Below are 15069 nucleotides of genomic sequence, written 5' to 3' on the forward strand. Positions count from 1 at the left end.
TGTGATAACTAAGACTGTTCACTTTTGAATGAACTGATGTGCAGTAAATAGTTATGTGAAAATCCGATGTCGCTAACATACCTTAAGAATTAAACTTTTTTTTTTTTTTTATGGTACCGGGGGATCGAACTCGGGTCCTTGCAGTTGTGAGGCAGGAGGAGGAACCACTGAGCTAAATCCCAGGCCCCATACCTTAAGAATTGGAAACATAGCTGCTATGTTCTCTGGAAGTCTTGCCAGAACAAAATTTGCTCTAATGGGCTATTTCTTCACTCTTAACGGGCTGTTTCTCTTTGCAGGTTTAAGTGTATCTATTCATGGGGCTGAAAAGCGCTTGCAAATCCATCAACGGCGAAGCCTGGCAAGCCACCCAGGGTCACATCGCCACGTGCCTGTGGTCAGGCACTCCTCACTCCCGCCAGGCAGCAGGACAGTAAAAATGGAAGCAAGCTCTTCCGGAATCACTAATGGAAAAACCAAAGTGTTCCACGCAGGTAAGGCCTAGGGAAGCTCAGCAAGCCCTGGTGTTGACAGCAAGCCGACGCGGCCTACATTGTAGTTTTATTATATAACCATGCCACTTAGGCTGACTTTTTTTAGAAGTCCTGTTTTTCTCCCTCTCTTCACTTCAGTTGATGGTAAATGTCACCAACATCAGCAAGAAGAGGGAGATTGATGTATCAGAGAAGGTTAAAGCTATATTCCACCTAGAATGGCAGAATCTAAATGAAAATCAGAGTGATAAACTCTTGCTCAGTTCAGAAAACATTATTGTACAGTAAAACAAAATGACATTTCACCATTTTCCTGATAATTTGCTGCAAGCTACCCTGGGGAAAAGTTCAATCTAAAAATGTCCACTCTGATGCTCAAATTTTCTGGATTAGCTTGCCCTCATCCTCCTGAGGTCAGGGGAGGAGACTGGAGTCATCATGTTCCATTTCAAGGCCTCGGAGAAGCTTTTGTGAGCTCTTAAAAGCATTAAAGGATTCTACATTAAAGCAGGTCATTCCAGCTAAGAGTCTCTATGTGCTTGTTTGGGAGCAAGGCTCATTTAAGTGTTCGTTTGTGCAGATATTCACTCAATAAATATTTACTGAGTGCCTGCTGGATGCTAGGCATTGTTGTGGCGGTTGAGGAAAGGTCAGTGAACGAGGCAGTGTTTCTGTAGGACGGTGGAGTCGCAAGGGAATTGAGAAGCCACCGAGAATGACCCTTGCCACCCTGATTCCTCTCTGACTCCTGGCGGGTGGTAACCCGGCCCCCTGGAAACCAAGGCCCCTGTTGCCCTTCACCCCCTTTGCTCCCTCTGAGCTAGTCTTATTTCCTCACTTCTGCAGTAACCACCCCGGCCCCTGGGCATGAGTCACTGGGGGGTCCCTGGCCCCCATTTTCAAATGCCTCCCTGTTGGCTTCCACCCTTCTCCAGGTTCCCCAGATCGCAGCAGATGGGGCCCCTCACCATCCCTAACCAAGCCTTCCTCTGGGCCCTGGAGCCCCGGATACGCGACTCTCTTGAACCCTGCTGGGGGTAATGTGTGGCCTTGTTCTCAGCTCTCTGACCCCTTGCACCTAGTCTCTGCACGAGCTCAAGCTTCTCTCATGCTCAGGTCCTTCACGTGACACTGCACCTTTCTGTCTTCAGCCACTCTCCCTCCTCCCCTTCAAGCCAAACTTCAGAAAGAATAATCTACCTTTGGCTCTGCTTTCTCATTCCCCAGCCAATCTCCAGCCAGCATGCTTCAGTTTCTGGCTCGTCCTCCCCATTGTGGCTGTTCTTGAGGACCTCGGTGGCCCTTGCTTTGTCACAGTGTGGGAGAGGCACCAGCCCAGGGTAGACCTCACGCTCCTTGCCAGAACGCGGTTCTCCGGCAACCAAGGAAGCAGTCTGCCTGCGTTCTCCTCTCAGTTGTCTCATGGGCAGCTCTCCTGGTATCCCAGCTTCTAGCATCTCTCTCTTTCTCTGGCCTCGTCCCAGTAAATCCTTTATAACCAAACCAAAAGACTCACCTCTATCCCAGATTGCTTCACCTTGCTTGTCCTACTGACCACAGTCTCAAGTTCAAGCCTTTGATGGTGTTAAAAACAAGCTCTGCCCTCCACACCCCTCTCATCCTTGTTTTGCTCCCTTCTGCCTTAACCCTTAGTGTATCTAGTGCTCTAGTGTATCAGTTAGGGTCCAGCCGGAAAAGCAGAAGTCCAGGAAGAATGGTAGGAACCGATCGTGAGAAGGCAGCTTCACTGCCCTGGGGCCTGGCTGGGCAGGTCCCAGATCCTCAGAGCAGGCTGTGACTTGGCACAGTGGAAGTTCCCATCCACAGCGGGCATGAAACCCTCCTTCACGCAGGCCTCAGCTCTGCTTTTCAGGCTTTCACCAGATGGGATCAGTCCTGTCCCTGGCTCGCCTGGGCTGCACTGAGTGAGAGGAATCGCCTTGGGCTGCATATAAAATACGTACTACAGTTAATGTGTATAAGCAAAAAGCTTCCTTTCTTTTTAAATATTTGTATTATAACATTAAAAACAAAAGCAAAAGAAAAAAGGCAAGCAGCCCACAGGTGGTGGGTTGGATGTGCCTGATTTAGGACAACCTCCTTTACTTAAAGCCAATTGATGATGAACGACAGTCACAACTGAGAAAGCTTTCGGAGCAACACTAGATTATTGTTTGTTGACTGACTAATCAATGCACTGGGATGATAACCGAGCCAAACTAGCACATCAAGCAGGTGTCACAGCTAGTCAGATTGACACTTTCAGTTCTCTAAATGCGGGGTGCCATGACATGTCTCCCAGCGTGTGATCATGCTGTTCTTTGGAGGATTCCATTGTCTTTTAACATTTTGAAACTGCCTGCTCACCTGCCTTTTGAAAGGTCTCCAGGGCCCGCCAGGCTGTGGATTGCCCAGCTCTGTACTTCCAGTAAGAGGTGGGGTGGGACTCAACTCAACCCTCAGCAGCTGCGCTTTAGACAATTACAGTAGATTTCTGATTGCTCTGCCTACTTTTCCTTCTGTGAGGGCCAGAGACACATTAGTGAGCAAAGGAGACAGAATGTTCCTGCCCTTGGGAAGTTCATGTCCTAGCCAGGAGAGAAGATAAATCAACAAAGAAAATAGATAAACCACATAATAGATAAGGCACGTTATATATTGTATGTAATTATATTATAGTTGTAATTATTTTATACGGTTATATATAAACTATGTGTAACATAAAAACATATAGTATTTAGGAAGGGGTATTATGTGTACAATAAAAGTAGATAAATCAGGTGGGAAGGAAGGAAGGAAGGAAGGAAGGAAGGAAAGAAAGAGTCATGTTACAGTTCCAGATAAAGTAGTCAAGGTAGGTGGCAGTAAGATGGACGATCGAGGACTGGAGGTTGCTGAGAGACACATGGGTGTCTGGGCAGCTCTGTTCCGGCAGGGGCCCAGTCAGGGGACCGGCTTTGTGGTGGGACTGAATCTGGCAGGTTAAAGCATGGGAGGCTGTGGAACTAGAGTGGAGTGAGGGAGAGGAAAAGCAGCTCCCTGGGGTCATACAGACCAAGGCGGCAGCACCTTGTGGGCCATGGTAAAACCCTAAACTCTGCGACATGGGGATCTTACAAGGTTTGTAGCAGAAAGGTGCTATCATCCAATGCACTCTAACAGAATCGCTTTGCTGGTTGTTGAGAATATACTGTAGGGGAAGAGAATAAAGGGGGGAAGGTCACCTGGAGGTTCCAAAGTAATCTAGCGAAGAAGTGAGGGCACCTTTGAGTGACAAAAGTACCAGTGAGAATTTTTATTCTCGGTGCATTTCAATGCTGGGTCAACAGAATTTCCCAGTGGATTGAATGTGGGGTAAGAGAAAGAAGACCTAGAGGTGACCCTGATGTTTGTGGCTACAGTAAGTGGACTTGGTATCAACTAAGATGGAGAAGGCTGCACATGAAACAGGTTTGGTTGGGTTGAGAGAAAGGTAGGACTGAGGTGAGAATTTCAGGGGTGGATATGATAACCCTGAACAGCAGTGAGATCTGGTGAGTGGCAGAATAAACATGACTGGAGTTTGAGGGATTGGTCTGGGAAGTTGTCGGTTATCAAGTGGCAGCTGACACATTCATGATCTCTAAAGCCATTGAATGGAAAGATATGGTCAAAAGAGGAAGTCCACTTGGCCCTCTAAATCCGTGGGTTTTGTATCCCTGGATTTAACCAACACGACTATGTGTCAAAAATACTGGGAAAAATACTTCATCTACACTGAACACAGACAGACTTTTTCCTTATCATCATTCCCTAAGCAACATGGTGTAACAACTCTGTACATGTTGTACTGTTTACATTTGGGTTAGATTTGGTATTTAGGGTCATATACAGATGATTTAAAGTATACCGGAGGATCTAAGTAGGTTATATGCAAATACCATTTTATAGAAGGGACGGGAACATCATGGGTTTTGATATTCATCGGGACACCAAGAGACACTGTATAGGTGGAGAAGGGGGCAGAAAGGCTGAGCCCTGAGCTTTCCCAGTTTAGTAGTAAAAAGTCACAGAGGACGTAAACCAGAAAAGGAGGCCAAGGGAAAATGGCTAGCAAGAATGAAGAAAAACCAGAAGCTCTGTGTCTCAGAAGTTAAAAGCACATATCGGGGAAATAAGAGTGATCATTTAGGCTAAATATTGAAAGTCAAGTGTGGTGAGAACTGAGAACTGGCCGTTGACTTTAGTGCAAGGATGTCAGTGGCGATTCCAGTGAGAGCAGTGTCAGGCATAGAGATGATGGAACCCTGATTGAAGTGGGCTGAAGACAGAATGAGAGGGTAGCAATTGTAAGCTTGGGATATAGACAGCTTTTTTTGAGTTTTGCTATGAACCAGTGAAGTAACAGGAAAGTGGGCCTTTTCACAATAGCAGGTCTACAGCAGAAGCTGGGAGGTGGATGTCAAGGCGTGGATGAGAGCCAAGCTTGACAGGGTCATGGAGACCGCCTGTGACACAGGGTGGTGCACGGCTGGGTTTGGGCAGGCGTGATGAGGATCTAAGGAGTTCTTATCTTCAGTGTGGGAAAGAATACATCCCTGAGAATGAGAGAGGAGCCAGGGGGAGGGAGAGGGAAGGAAAGAGAAGGAGAAGGAGGAGAGGAAGAAGAGGAAGTGGAAGGAAAGAGAAGGGAGAGCAGGAGGGAGAGGAGGAGAAGGAAAATTCACCATGATTGTGAATTTTCTAAACTTTATTGAGTGACGTAAGTAAAGGCATAATGGTGGAGACTTAGATTTGATCAGGACTGTGGTTTTGCCAAGAAATAGGCAGAGTGAGTAGAAATCAAAGGCATGTGGAAGGGAGTGCCCATAGGGGTTGATTACCTGATTTAAGCGTGGTAAAGAAAGGCATGAAGGAGACAGTAAGGGGGTGAAGAGTGGTAAACAGTTGGGGGATCAATTGGCTGGAGCTCTGAGAGAAGTCAAAACAGCATTAGAGTTAGAGGAATAGAAGGAAGAACTGGAAAGCTACACGGAGGTGTTCCAAGAACCGAATGCATGTCACAGGTATTGGGGGTGCTGATACTGGTAATGACAAGGTCTAGACCAGAGTTTGAAATAAGGGACTCTAGTAGGCTCGAAGACAAGATCTTCAGAGTTCCCAAGGACTGAGAGGCCAGAATATGGAAAGGATCATCTACACATAGTCGGTCCTGCATAGACATGAATTCCATTCTCTCTCTGGAATTCAGCCAAGTGCAGATCGAAATTATTAGGAAAAAATTTTAGGTCTGTACTATATGTGTACAGACTGTTTTCTTGTGATTTCCCCCTAAACAATGTGGTGTGACAACTTACAAATCATTTACATTGTATTAAGTGCAGTAAATAACAGAGACTGTGTCCAAAGTATATGAGAGCATGTGTGTGGGTTACATGCAACTAATACATCATTTTATACAAGTGGCATCAGCGTTTGCAGAATTCAGTATCAGGTGGAAGTCCAGACCAGCTTCCTGTGGGCATTGAAGAATGACTTTAAATCCAAAGGGTCGGGAGTTGAGTGATGTAGGGAAGAATGATGAGGCGAGGTAACCTCATCAAGAAATAAGGGGACATGGCCTGCGGAGGTAGCAGCTGAATGCAAAACTGCAGAGTAGAGAGTAAAAGGGTAAAACCAAGTGAGACGCAGGCCAGAATGTCTGGGGAAGAGTGAGGGAGAATGGTTTAAATGTGGTTTGGGGACTCGGGGAAAATATCTGCTCCTCTTCCTGGTCCTCTGGTCATCCGCCCTCTGTAAGACTCATAGAGGGGTAGCGGCCTCTGGGAAAATCCAGGTCTTCATGAGATCACATGCAATCTGAGAAGAGGTTGATGACAGGCAGGATTCTGGAGGTTCCGTGGGGAGTTAGATGTCGTGCAACCACCTGTAACGGCTCTCTTCAACTTTCCAGATCACCCCAACGTCCTGCTCTCGAGAAGAGTGGTAATACCTGCCCTCCTCTGTCCAGAAAAAGGTGCCTCGGCAGATTAGTTTTTCAAGTCTTCTATGATTTAACTTCTCCCTACTGTGCTGAGCTTATCTCTTTGGCTATTCCCATTACCTACTGTATTCTGCTTTCACCATCCATAGCTTTTCACAAGTTCTCAATTAAGCTTTTACTCTTCCATTTCTCTACTATTGCTTGAGTGTCTCCCTCATTCTGAAACACTCCTGTAACCAATTTCTCTCTGGCTCTTTTGTTCCTCAAAATGTAGTTCGAGTTCTTCTTCTTCCAAGACGCCTCTCTAGATCTCACTGGTGGGAATTGGTGTCTCACCACCTCTTGCTTCTACAGAACTTGGAGACCTTATCAAAGTCCGCCCGTTTTAGGTTTCAGAGCTCTTCCAGAAGGCAGGAACTGCACTCGATTTCTCATATCCTCTATTGCTCCTAACCCTACACATTGTTCAGAGTAGGCTCTTAATACGTGATTATTTGTCAGTCTATTCTAGCTGCTACAGAAGTGTTTGCATTCTGAGATTATGCAGATTAGATCTGATTTTACCTGCGTATGATCCTGCATTTGTTTAGAAAACTCATCCTGAGCTGTTTTGTAACTGAAGCATTTCCTAATTGCTTCCTTGAATGATAAAGCATTCAGATTCTTTCCTATATTGCCCTCACTCCTCTTAGAACAGTCCTGCTCTGTTATTGCCATTAGTACTGGAATATTCTGTTACAGTCTGACCCAGGCAGGGTAGAAGCCATATGTCTTTCCTTTAATTGATATACTGTGCTGATATTAATATAAAAAATTAAATAAATGTCAACCTCTTTCCTAAAGTTATAATATCAACATGGAGTAATTTAGCAAATCTCAAGTTGCTGCCCTTACCTGGTAAACACATCGCTACATTCATCTACCCATTATTTTATTGTTCTTAAAGTCTACATCCATTGACTACTGGTTGAAAATATAAAGAAAAATTATATTCAACAAGTTAATTATTAGAAACATTTTGAAAGTATATTTAAAAGTGATGTTATTTTGGCAGTGTAGAATGTTACTTCAGTTCCATCTGTTACAGAAGAGAATTTCTTATTTGTAACAAGTCATAGATCTTAGAAGCACATGGAAATTTTACTCATCTTGAGGCTTATTATGTCATCCATCTACTCTTTATGAAGTTAATCATCTCAGTGCCCAAAGTGCTCCCTAAGCCCTGTCGGACTGGTGGTTGGACGCAAAAAGAAAGTGCCTGAGAGTCTTGTCCACCTTTTTTGTTTTTGGTACCGGGGATCGAACTCAGGACCTTGCAATTGCGAGGCAGGCACCAGGACCACTGAGCTAAATCCCGGGCCCCTTGTCCACCTTCTATCCCACAGTCTGAGGAGTTTCAGTTTGTTTACCCTTCTTTGAGTTTACACACATGTCTGAGTTCCTACTATGAACTGAAACATACTGATTTTGAGGACGCCCTTATTGGAACTGGAATGGTACAGAACTCTATTGAACATGGATCTTAGGGAGCTCCTGGCCAAGAAGGACAATAGTCAGTGTTCTTTGTTATAAACAACAAAAACCAGTTATTTAATCCAAGCCACGGAAGGAATTAAATGTGAAGGACATGGAAAACCTAGAGAACCAGCAAGAAGTGAACTACTTGGATTTCTGGAATGAGTGAACTTTTGCCATTTTTTTCTCATCATATGGCTCAAGCTTTCAAGATTGGGGAGAGACAGTCCTATTGGCCATGTACCTTTTCCTTGGTTGGTTAGGGAATCATGAGACAAAGAATAAGACAAAAACTTCACAATGAGAAGGTGGACTCCTTAATTTCTCTTCCCACCTGGGCTACACCCAAGGAGGGGGAGGCATAGTTCCAAAAGGAAGTAGGAAAGAGAAGTGTTTGTGGGAAAATGGCCATGATGCATGTATTTAACCTGCTATGCTAGAAGTCCAATAGTATTGAGGGAGAAATAGAGATATAAATAAAGTTTGGAGCATTCTGTCTGGGGAATATCAATAGGAGGAAAGGCATAATAATAGAGAAAACTTTTCATACTGGTTGTGATTCAAGCTTTGTTATTAGGTTTGATACCTAGATATATCCTCTGGTAGCTATATGACCTTGGATAAATTACTTTCTTTCAATATCATTTTCCTCATCAATAAAATAAGGCTATTAATACCTATCTCATACTATTAGGGTTGCCAGATGAAATACAGGGCTTCCCATTAGATGTGAATTTCAGGTAAATAAGTACTTTTTGACCATAATAAAAAAAATTATGTTGTTTATTTGAAATTCAATTTAGCTGAGCAGTTTATGTTTTTATGTATTATAGGTAGCAACCTTTTATAGAATTTTTTGACAACTAAGTAGATTAATTCATGTGTAATGCCCAGCAGGTGCCTGGTACACACCAGGTACTCAGTAGTAAATGGCAGTGGTCACTTTTTGGTCCCCATCATTGTAAACAGAATTTAGAAGTCTGAAACCACAGGAATCTCAGAAACATTTCTTGTTTGGTCACCACAGTATAGAGCAGCTTCCCAATTAACTTGTGCTTGAACTAGTAAAATGTAGAGACAAAGGACCATTCACTTTTATCTTGCATTTATGGTTTCTTTTTCTTTCCAGTTCTTTCGGATGTTTCTGTTGCATATCGATTTCATTCTGACCTTATCCTTTTCTCATTCATAATTAGTGAATATTATTTTCTATTCCCCTTTATAGGCCACTAATAAAACTATTAAATAGCACTAGGTTTGTGACTTCAATTCAAGGGTCAGGATCAGGGTGAACTGAAGCATCGATTTTAGTTTTTTTGAGCTTGAAACTATAAAGTTTAGTGGGTATATTAAATTTTCCCGGCTTAATGACTATGCCCTACAAAGTAGAATCTGAAGCTTTCTGAAATGTTTCTTCTATTGCTTTTTCTTTATCTGATAGACCCATCAGATAGTCTTAGAGAAATGTAATTAGTCACAGAAAATGTCCTTTGTTCTCTTTTAGAATTGGTAAAATGACATTTTGCTGATATGTTTCATTACTTTGCCAAGTTATTTCTAGCACAAGTCTTTTATCTCACTTTTAAAACCTAAGTGGTCCTTTTCTCTTTATGCGTGATTATTTTCCACTTACATAGATATGACATTTGAATACCGGCACATATTGATTTCATGGGAGAGAAACTTCAGGATTTTGTTATTTCCAGTGATCTAGAATGACTGTCATGCTGTCTGAATGCATAGGTATGAAATCCATAGCTTGACAACAACAGAAGTATAGCTGCAATTTATTAAGCACTCTAGTATATTTTCTACCTCAAGTGTAGTTAGGTTATTTGCTTTCATTCTCTCATGTATTTCCCATTATATCTATTATCTCTGTTTTATGGAGGTAGAAACTTAAGCCCAGAGAAGGGTAAGTAACTTGCCCAAGGTGAAATAGCCAGGAAGAGACTGAAGCAAGATTCCAGCTCAGGTGGCCTAATTCTCTCCTTTAATGAGCAAGTACCTTTCCCTTCAAACAACTTTGCAACAGTTCCAGCAAGTTAACATAACAAAGTTTTGGAAAAATTAAATGAAAAACCTGTAGTAGTTCAAACTTTGGCAAAAGAAAACAAAACTAAGAATGGACCGGTTAGAGTCTATTGATCATAATGGGTTATTCGTATTTCATTCTATATAAGTGATTTTTCACTTTCTAGTTTCTCTTATTGTTCTACCCTGCACTGGGCTTTTGATGATTCATACTCCCTTTTTCTGGTTTTGATATTATAAATTTTATTCCTATTTTCCTGAGTTTCAAAGATTACTCTCAGGAAATAATGTCAAGGCCTGATCTCAAATTAGGAACATTTTCAACTCAGTAAGTACCTTACAACATGCTTTTTATCTAGAAAAGAAAAGAAATAAGGAAAAGGTAGATGCATGGCCAGTTTTTAGAACAGTGAGTGTCATGATACCAGTATCTTACAAGGAGATGCTATTCTGTTCCTTCCAAGGAGCTTCCACAAATGTTGCTCCTGCATTTCATTTAATTTTCTCAATGGCTGGTGAAGTAGAAATACTCTTATTTTACTTTGGTTGAGAAGATGAAATTACTTGCCTAAAAGTGCAAAATTAATCATTGATGAACTGCAGCTGGAACTTACATCTTTAATTTCTTACTTTTTTTTCCAGTGCACCAACTTGTTTTTCTTTTTTTTTTTTCCATATAGTTTATTGGTACATTTTAGGTATACAATACAGTTACATTCATCATTGGGATCTTGTACCTTTACATGATGGATCTTGGTTCTTATTTTTTCCCCATTCCCCTGCCCTCCCTTCACCCTTTCCACCCTTCCCTATTTAAAAAGACTTTGTTTCCATGTTTTTCCTTTTCTCATATTTTTTCTTTTCCCTTATTTCCTTTCCCCTTCCCCTCCCACTTCCCCTATTCCTTTAAACATTTTCTTCCTATTTCACAATATCAATTATACATTTTGATTCTTATTTACACTTTTAGTTTTTCACACCAGAGAAACTATTCAGTATTTACACATGTGTGTCCTATTTATTTCACTTGAGTATGGCCTCATGTGGATCCATTTAGCTATAAATTTCTCTAGTTTCTCATTCTTTATGGCTGAGTAGTTCTCTATTTTATAAAAACAACCACATCTTCCTTATCCAGTTTCCAGTTGATGGGCAATTGGGCTGTTTCAAAGTTTTAGCTATTACAAACTGTGCTGCTATAAACCTGGGTGCGCATATATCACTGTGGTATGATTCTTTTAATTCTTTTGGGAGGATACCCAGGAGAGGAATAGCTGGGTCAAATGGGACTTCCAATCCTAGTTGTATGAGGTATCTCCATACTGATTTCCACAGTGGTTCCACCAGTCTACACTCCTGTCAACAATGGAGAAGGGTTCCTTTCTCCCCACAATCCCGCCAGCACTTGTTATTGGTTGAATAGCAGCCATTCTTTCTGGGTAAAGTGGAATCTCAGTGTTGTTTTCATCTGCATCTCAAATGACCAGTGATGCTGAACATTTTTTCATATATTTATTTGCTGCTTTTACTTCTCTGTCTGAGAAATGTCTGTTCATTTCAGATGCCCATTTTTGAATTGGGTCTTTATATTTGGGGGGGTCTGATTTTTTTGAGTTCTTTATATATTCTAGATAGTAGACCTTTGTCTGAGGAACAGCTGTAAAATTTTTTTCCCATATTGTAGGTTGTCTCTTAGTTCTGTTGGTGGTTTTTCCTGCTGTGCAGAAGCTTTTTAATAAGATGAGATTCCAGTTGTTGATTTTTTGTGCTGGTTCCTGTGCTACTGAGGATTTGTTCATAAAGTCCTTTCTTATGCCAGTGTCTTCGAGAGGTCTACCTAACTTGTCTTCCAGCAAGTTTAGTGTTTCTGTTTTAATATTTAGATCTTTAATACACTTCGATTTTAGTTTAGTGCGAGGTAAAAGATAGGGGTCTAGTTTTAATCTTTGGCAAGTTGAAATCCAGTTTTTCCAGCACCATTTATTAAAGAGGATATCTTTCCTCCAGTGAGGATGGTTGGCTCCTTTGTCAAAGATGAGGTAGCTGAGTATGTCTGGAGTTGTTTTTGCATCTTCTAATCTGTTCCACTGGTCCTCAGGTCTGTTTCTTTGCCAGTACCATGCTGTGTGGTTTTTTTTGTTTTTTTTTTTTTTGGTACCAGGGATCGAACTCAGGCCCTTGTACTTGCAAGGCAGGTAGCAGAACCACTGAGCTAAATCCCCGGCCCAGTGCAGGTTTTTTTTTTTATCACAGTAGCTTTGTAGTATAGTTTCAAGTTGGGAATTGTGATAACCCCTGCCATGACTCTGTTGTCTGTTGCCTAGAATTGCTTTTGCTATTCTAGGTCTCTTCTGGTTCCAGATGAACTTTTGGATTGTTTTCTCTAGTTGTGTGAAATATGCTGTTGGGATTTCAATCAGGATTGCATTGAATCTGTATAGCAGCTTTGGAAGTATGGCCATTTTCACTATATTGATACTTCCTACTCAAGAACAGGGGAAGTCTTTCCATTTTCTTATATCCTCTTTGATCTCTTTTTTCAGAGTGCTGTAGTTCACAATGTAGCAGTCTTTTGCTTCCTTCATTAGATTCCTAAATATTTCATTTTGGAGGATGCTGTTGTGAAAAGGATTGTTTCCCTAATTTCTCTTTCAGTGAGTCTGTTATTTGTGTACAAGAAGACTATTGATTTTTGAGTGTTGTCCCTATATCCAGCTACTCTACTAAATCTGTCATTTCAGTCTCAGAGTCTTTTGGCAGAGTTTTTTGGGTCTTCTATGTAGAGTATCATATCATCAGCAAATAATGACACTTTAATTTCTTTCTTTCCAAACTTTATTCCTTTTATTTCTTTCTTTTGTCTAATTGCTGTGGCTAATGTTTCCAAAGCTATATTGAACAAGAGTCGTGATAGTGGACATCCTTGTTTTGTTCCTGATTTTAGCATGAAGGTTTTCAGTTTTTGACCATTTAGTATGATGTTGGCTGTTGGTTTTTCATAGATAGCCTTTATCAAGTTGATATAAAGACTATCTATTCCAATTTTCTGCAGGGTTTTTATCATGAATGGGTGTTGAATTTTATCAAATTCTTTTTCTGCATCCATTGAGATGATCATGTGGTTTTTGTCCTTGACTCTGTTAATATAGTGTACTACATTGATTGATTTGGATATGTTGAACCATCCTTACATCCCTGGGATAAATCCAACTTGGTCAGAGTGTATGATCTTCTTGATGACCCTCTGTATTCTGTTTGCCAGTATCTTGTTGAAGATTTTTGCATCTATGTTCATTAGGGAGATTGGCCTGTAGTTAACTTTCTTGGTTGGGTCTTTCCTTGGTTTTGGAATCAAAGTAATACTTGCTTCCAGGAATGAATTTGAAAGTATTGCTTCCCTTTCAATTTCATTGAAAAGTTTAAAGAGTAGTGGCAGTAATTCCTCTCTAAATGTCTTGTAGAATTCAGCCGTGAAGCCATCAGGACCTGGGCTTTTCTTTGTTGGTAGATTTTAATTACATTTTCAATTTCACTGATTGTAATTGTAGTGTTTAGAATTTTTATATCTTCTTCATTCAACTTTGGTAATTCACATGTATCTAGAAATCTGTCCATTTCTTCTGTGTTTTCCATTTTATTAGAGTACAGGTTCTTGAAGTAGGTATTGATGATCCTCTGGATTTCTCCTAGATCTGTTGTGACTTCAGCTTTTTCATTCCTAATTGCATGTATTTGAGCCTTTTCTTTCTTTTTTTTGATAAGGTAGACAGACTAAGGATTTATTGATTTTATTTATTCTTTAAAAAAACCAACTCTTTGAAGTTGATTTGTTGTATCAGTCTTTTAGTCTCCACTGCATTGATTTCTGCTCTGATCTTTGTAATTTCCTCCCTTGTACAAGCTTCAGGTTTGTCCTGCTCTTCTTTTTATAGGAGCTTAACATTCAGCATTAGGTTGTTTATTTGAGCTCACTCTATTTTCCTAGTGTGGGCATTCACTGCTATGAATTTCCCTTGTAAAACTGCTTTCATTGTGTCCCATAGATTCCTATATGTTATATTGGCATTATCATTTATTTGTAAAAACTGTATAATTTCTTCTCTAATTTCTTCTGTGACCCACTGGTTGTTTAGGAGAGTGTTATTCACTTTCCATGTGTTTCTGAAGTTCTTGGTTTCTTAGGCTATTGATCTCCAGTTTAATTGCTCTGTGGTCTGATAATATACACGGGATAACTTCAATTCCTTTGCATGTACTTAAACATGTTTTATGAGCGAGTACATGGTCTGTTTTGGAGAATGACCCATGTATAGCTGAAAAGAATGTATATTCTGATTTTGTGGGATGGAACACTCTATAGAAATCTATTAAGTCCATTTGTTCAAAAGCTTGGATCAGTTCTAGTATTTCATTGTTGATTTTTTGTCTAGATCTGTCTATTTGTGACAGTGGGGTATTGAGGTCCCCCACTATAATTGTATTAGTGCTTATAGGGTTTTTCATGTCCCCTAATACTTGTTTTGTATAGTTGGGGGCATTAGTTTTTGGTGCGAATATATTTATGATTGTCATCTCTTCCTCTTGGATTGTTCCCTTTACAAGGATGTAATGACCTTCTTTGTCTCTCTTAATTAGTTTTGGTTTGAAATTTACTTTGTCTGCAAATAAGATGGTTACCCCTGCTTTTTTCCAGGTTCCTGTCGCATGGAGAACTGTTTTCCATCCTTTTACTTTCAGTCTATGGGTTTCTTTCTGAAGTAGGTGCATTTCTTGTATACAGCATATTGTTGGATTTTGCTTTTTAATCCATTTTGCCAGTCTATTTCTTTTGATTGGTGAAATGAGGCCATTAACATTGATGGTTATAACTGATATGTATGACTTATTTTCATGTTATTTTCCTGTGGTTGGTTCTTTTTTATTTTTCTCTCTCTCCCTTTAACTTCTTTCCTTGCCTGATGAATTTGCTCTGTTGGGCCTCATGGAGTTTGACCTTTGTTGTCTTTTTCTAGGATATTGTTTAGAATTGTTTGAAGTGCTGGTTTGGCATTCATAAAATTTCTC

The 15069-nt window shown here is 40.7% G+C and overlaps 1 protein-coding gene across 23 annotated transcripts in view; it reads left to right on the plus strand.

The window, feature by feature from the left end:
* Ano4 (anoctamin 4) overlaps positions 1–15069 on the plus strand; it is a 366091-nt gene that overhangs the window by 157098 nt on the left and 193924 nt on the right. For all 23 annotated transcript variants that reach the window (XR_015443559.1, XR_015443558.1, XR_015443557.1 and 20 more), the window contains one exon: positions 300–494. Coding sequence is in view for 20 of the 23 variants with exons in the window: in XM_013072270.3 (XP_012927724.1) it covers positions 300–494 (195 nt within the window). In the remaining 3 variants the exon portion in view is untranslated. The remainder of the gene's footprint in view (positions 1–299; positions 495–15069) is intronic.

Source organism: Heterocephalus glaber, unplaced genomic scaffold, assembly GCF_053883595.1.
Source record: "Heterocephalus glaber isolate CG9 unplaced genomic scaffold, H.glaber_assembly_v1.0 deba00001572, whole genome shotgun sequence".
NCBI classification, from domain to species: domain Eukaryota; kingdom Metazoa; phylum Chordata; class Mammalia; order Rodentia; family Bathyergidae; genus Heterocephalus; species Heterocephalus glaber.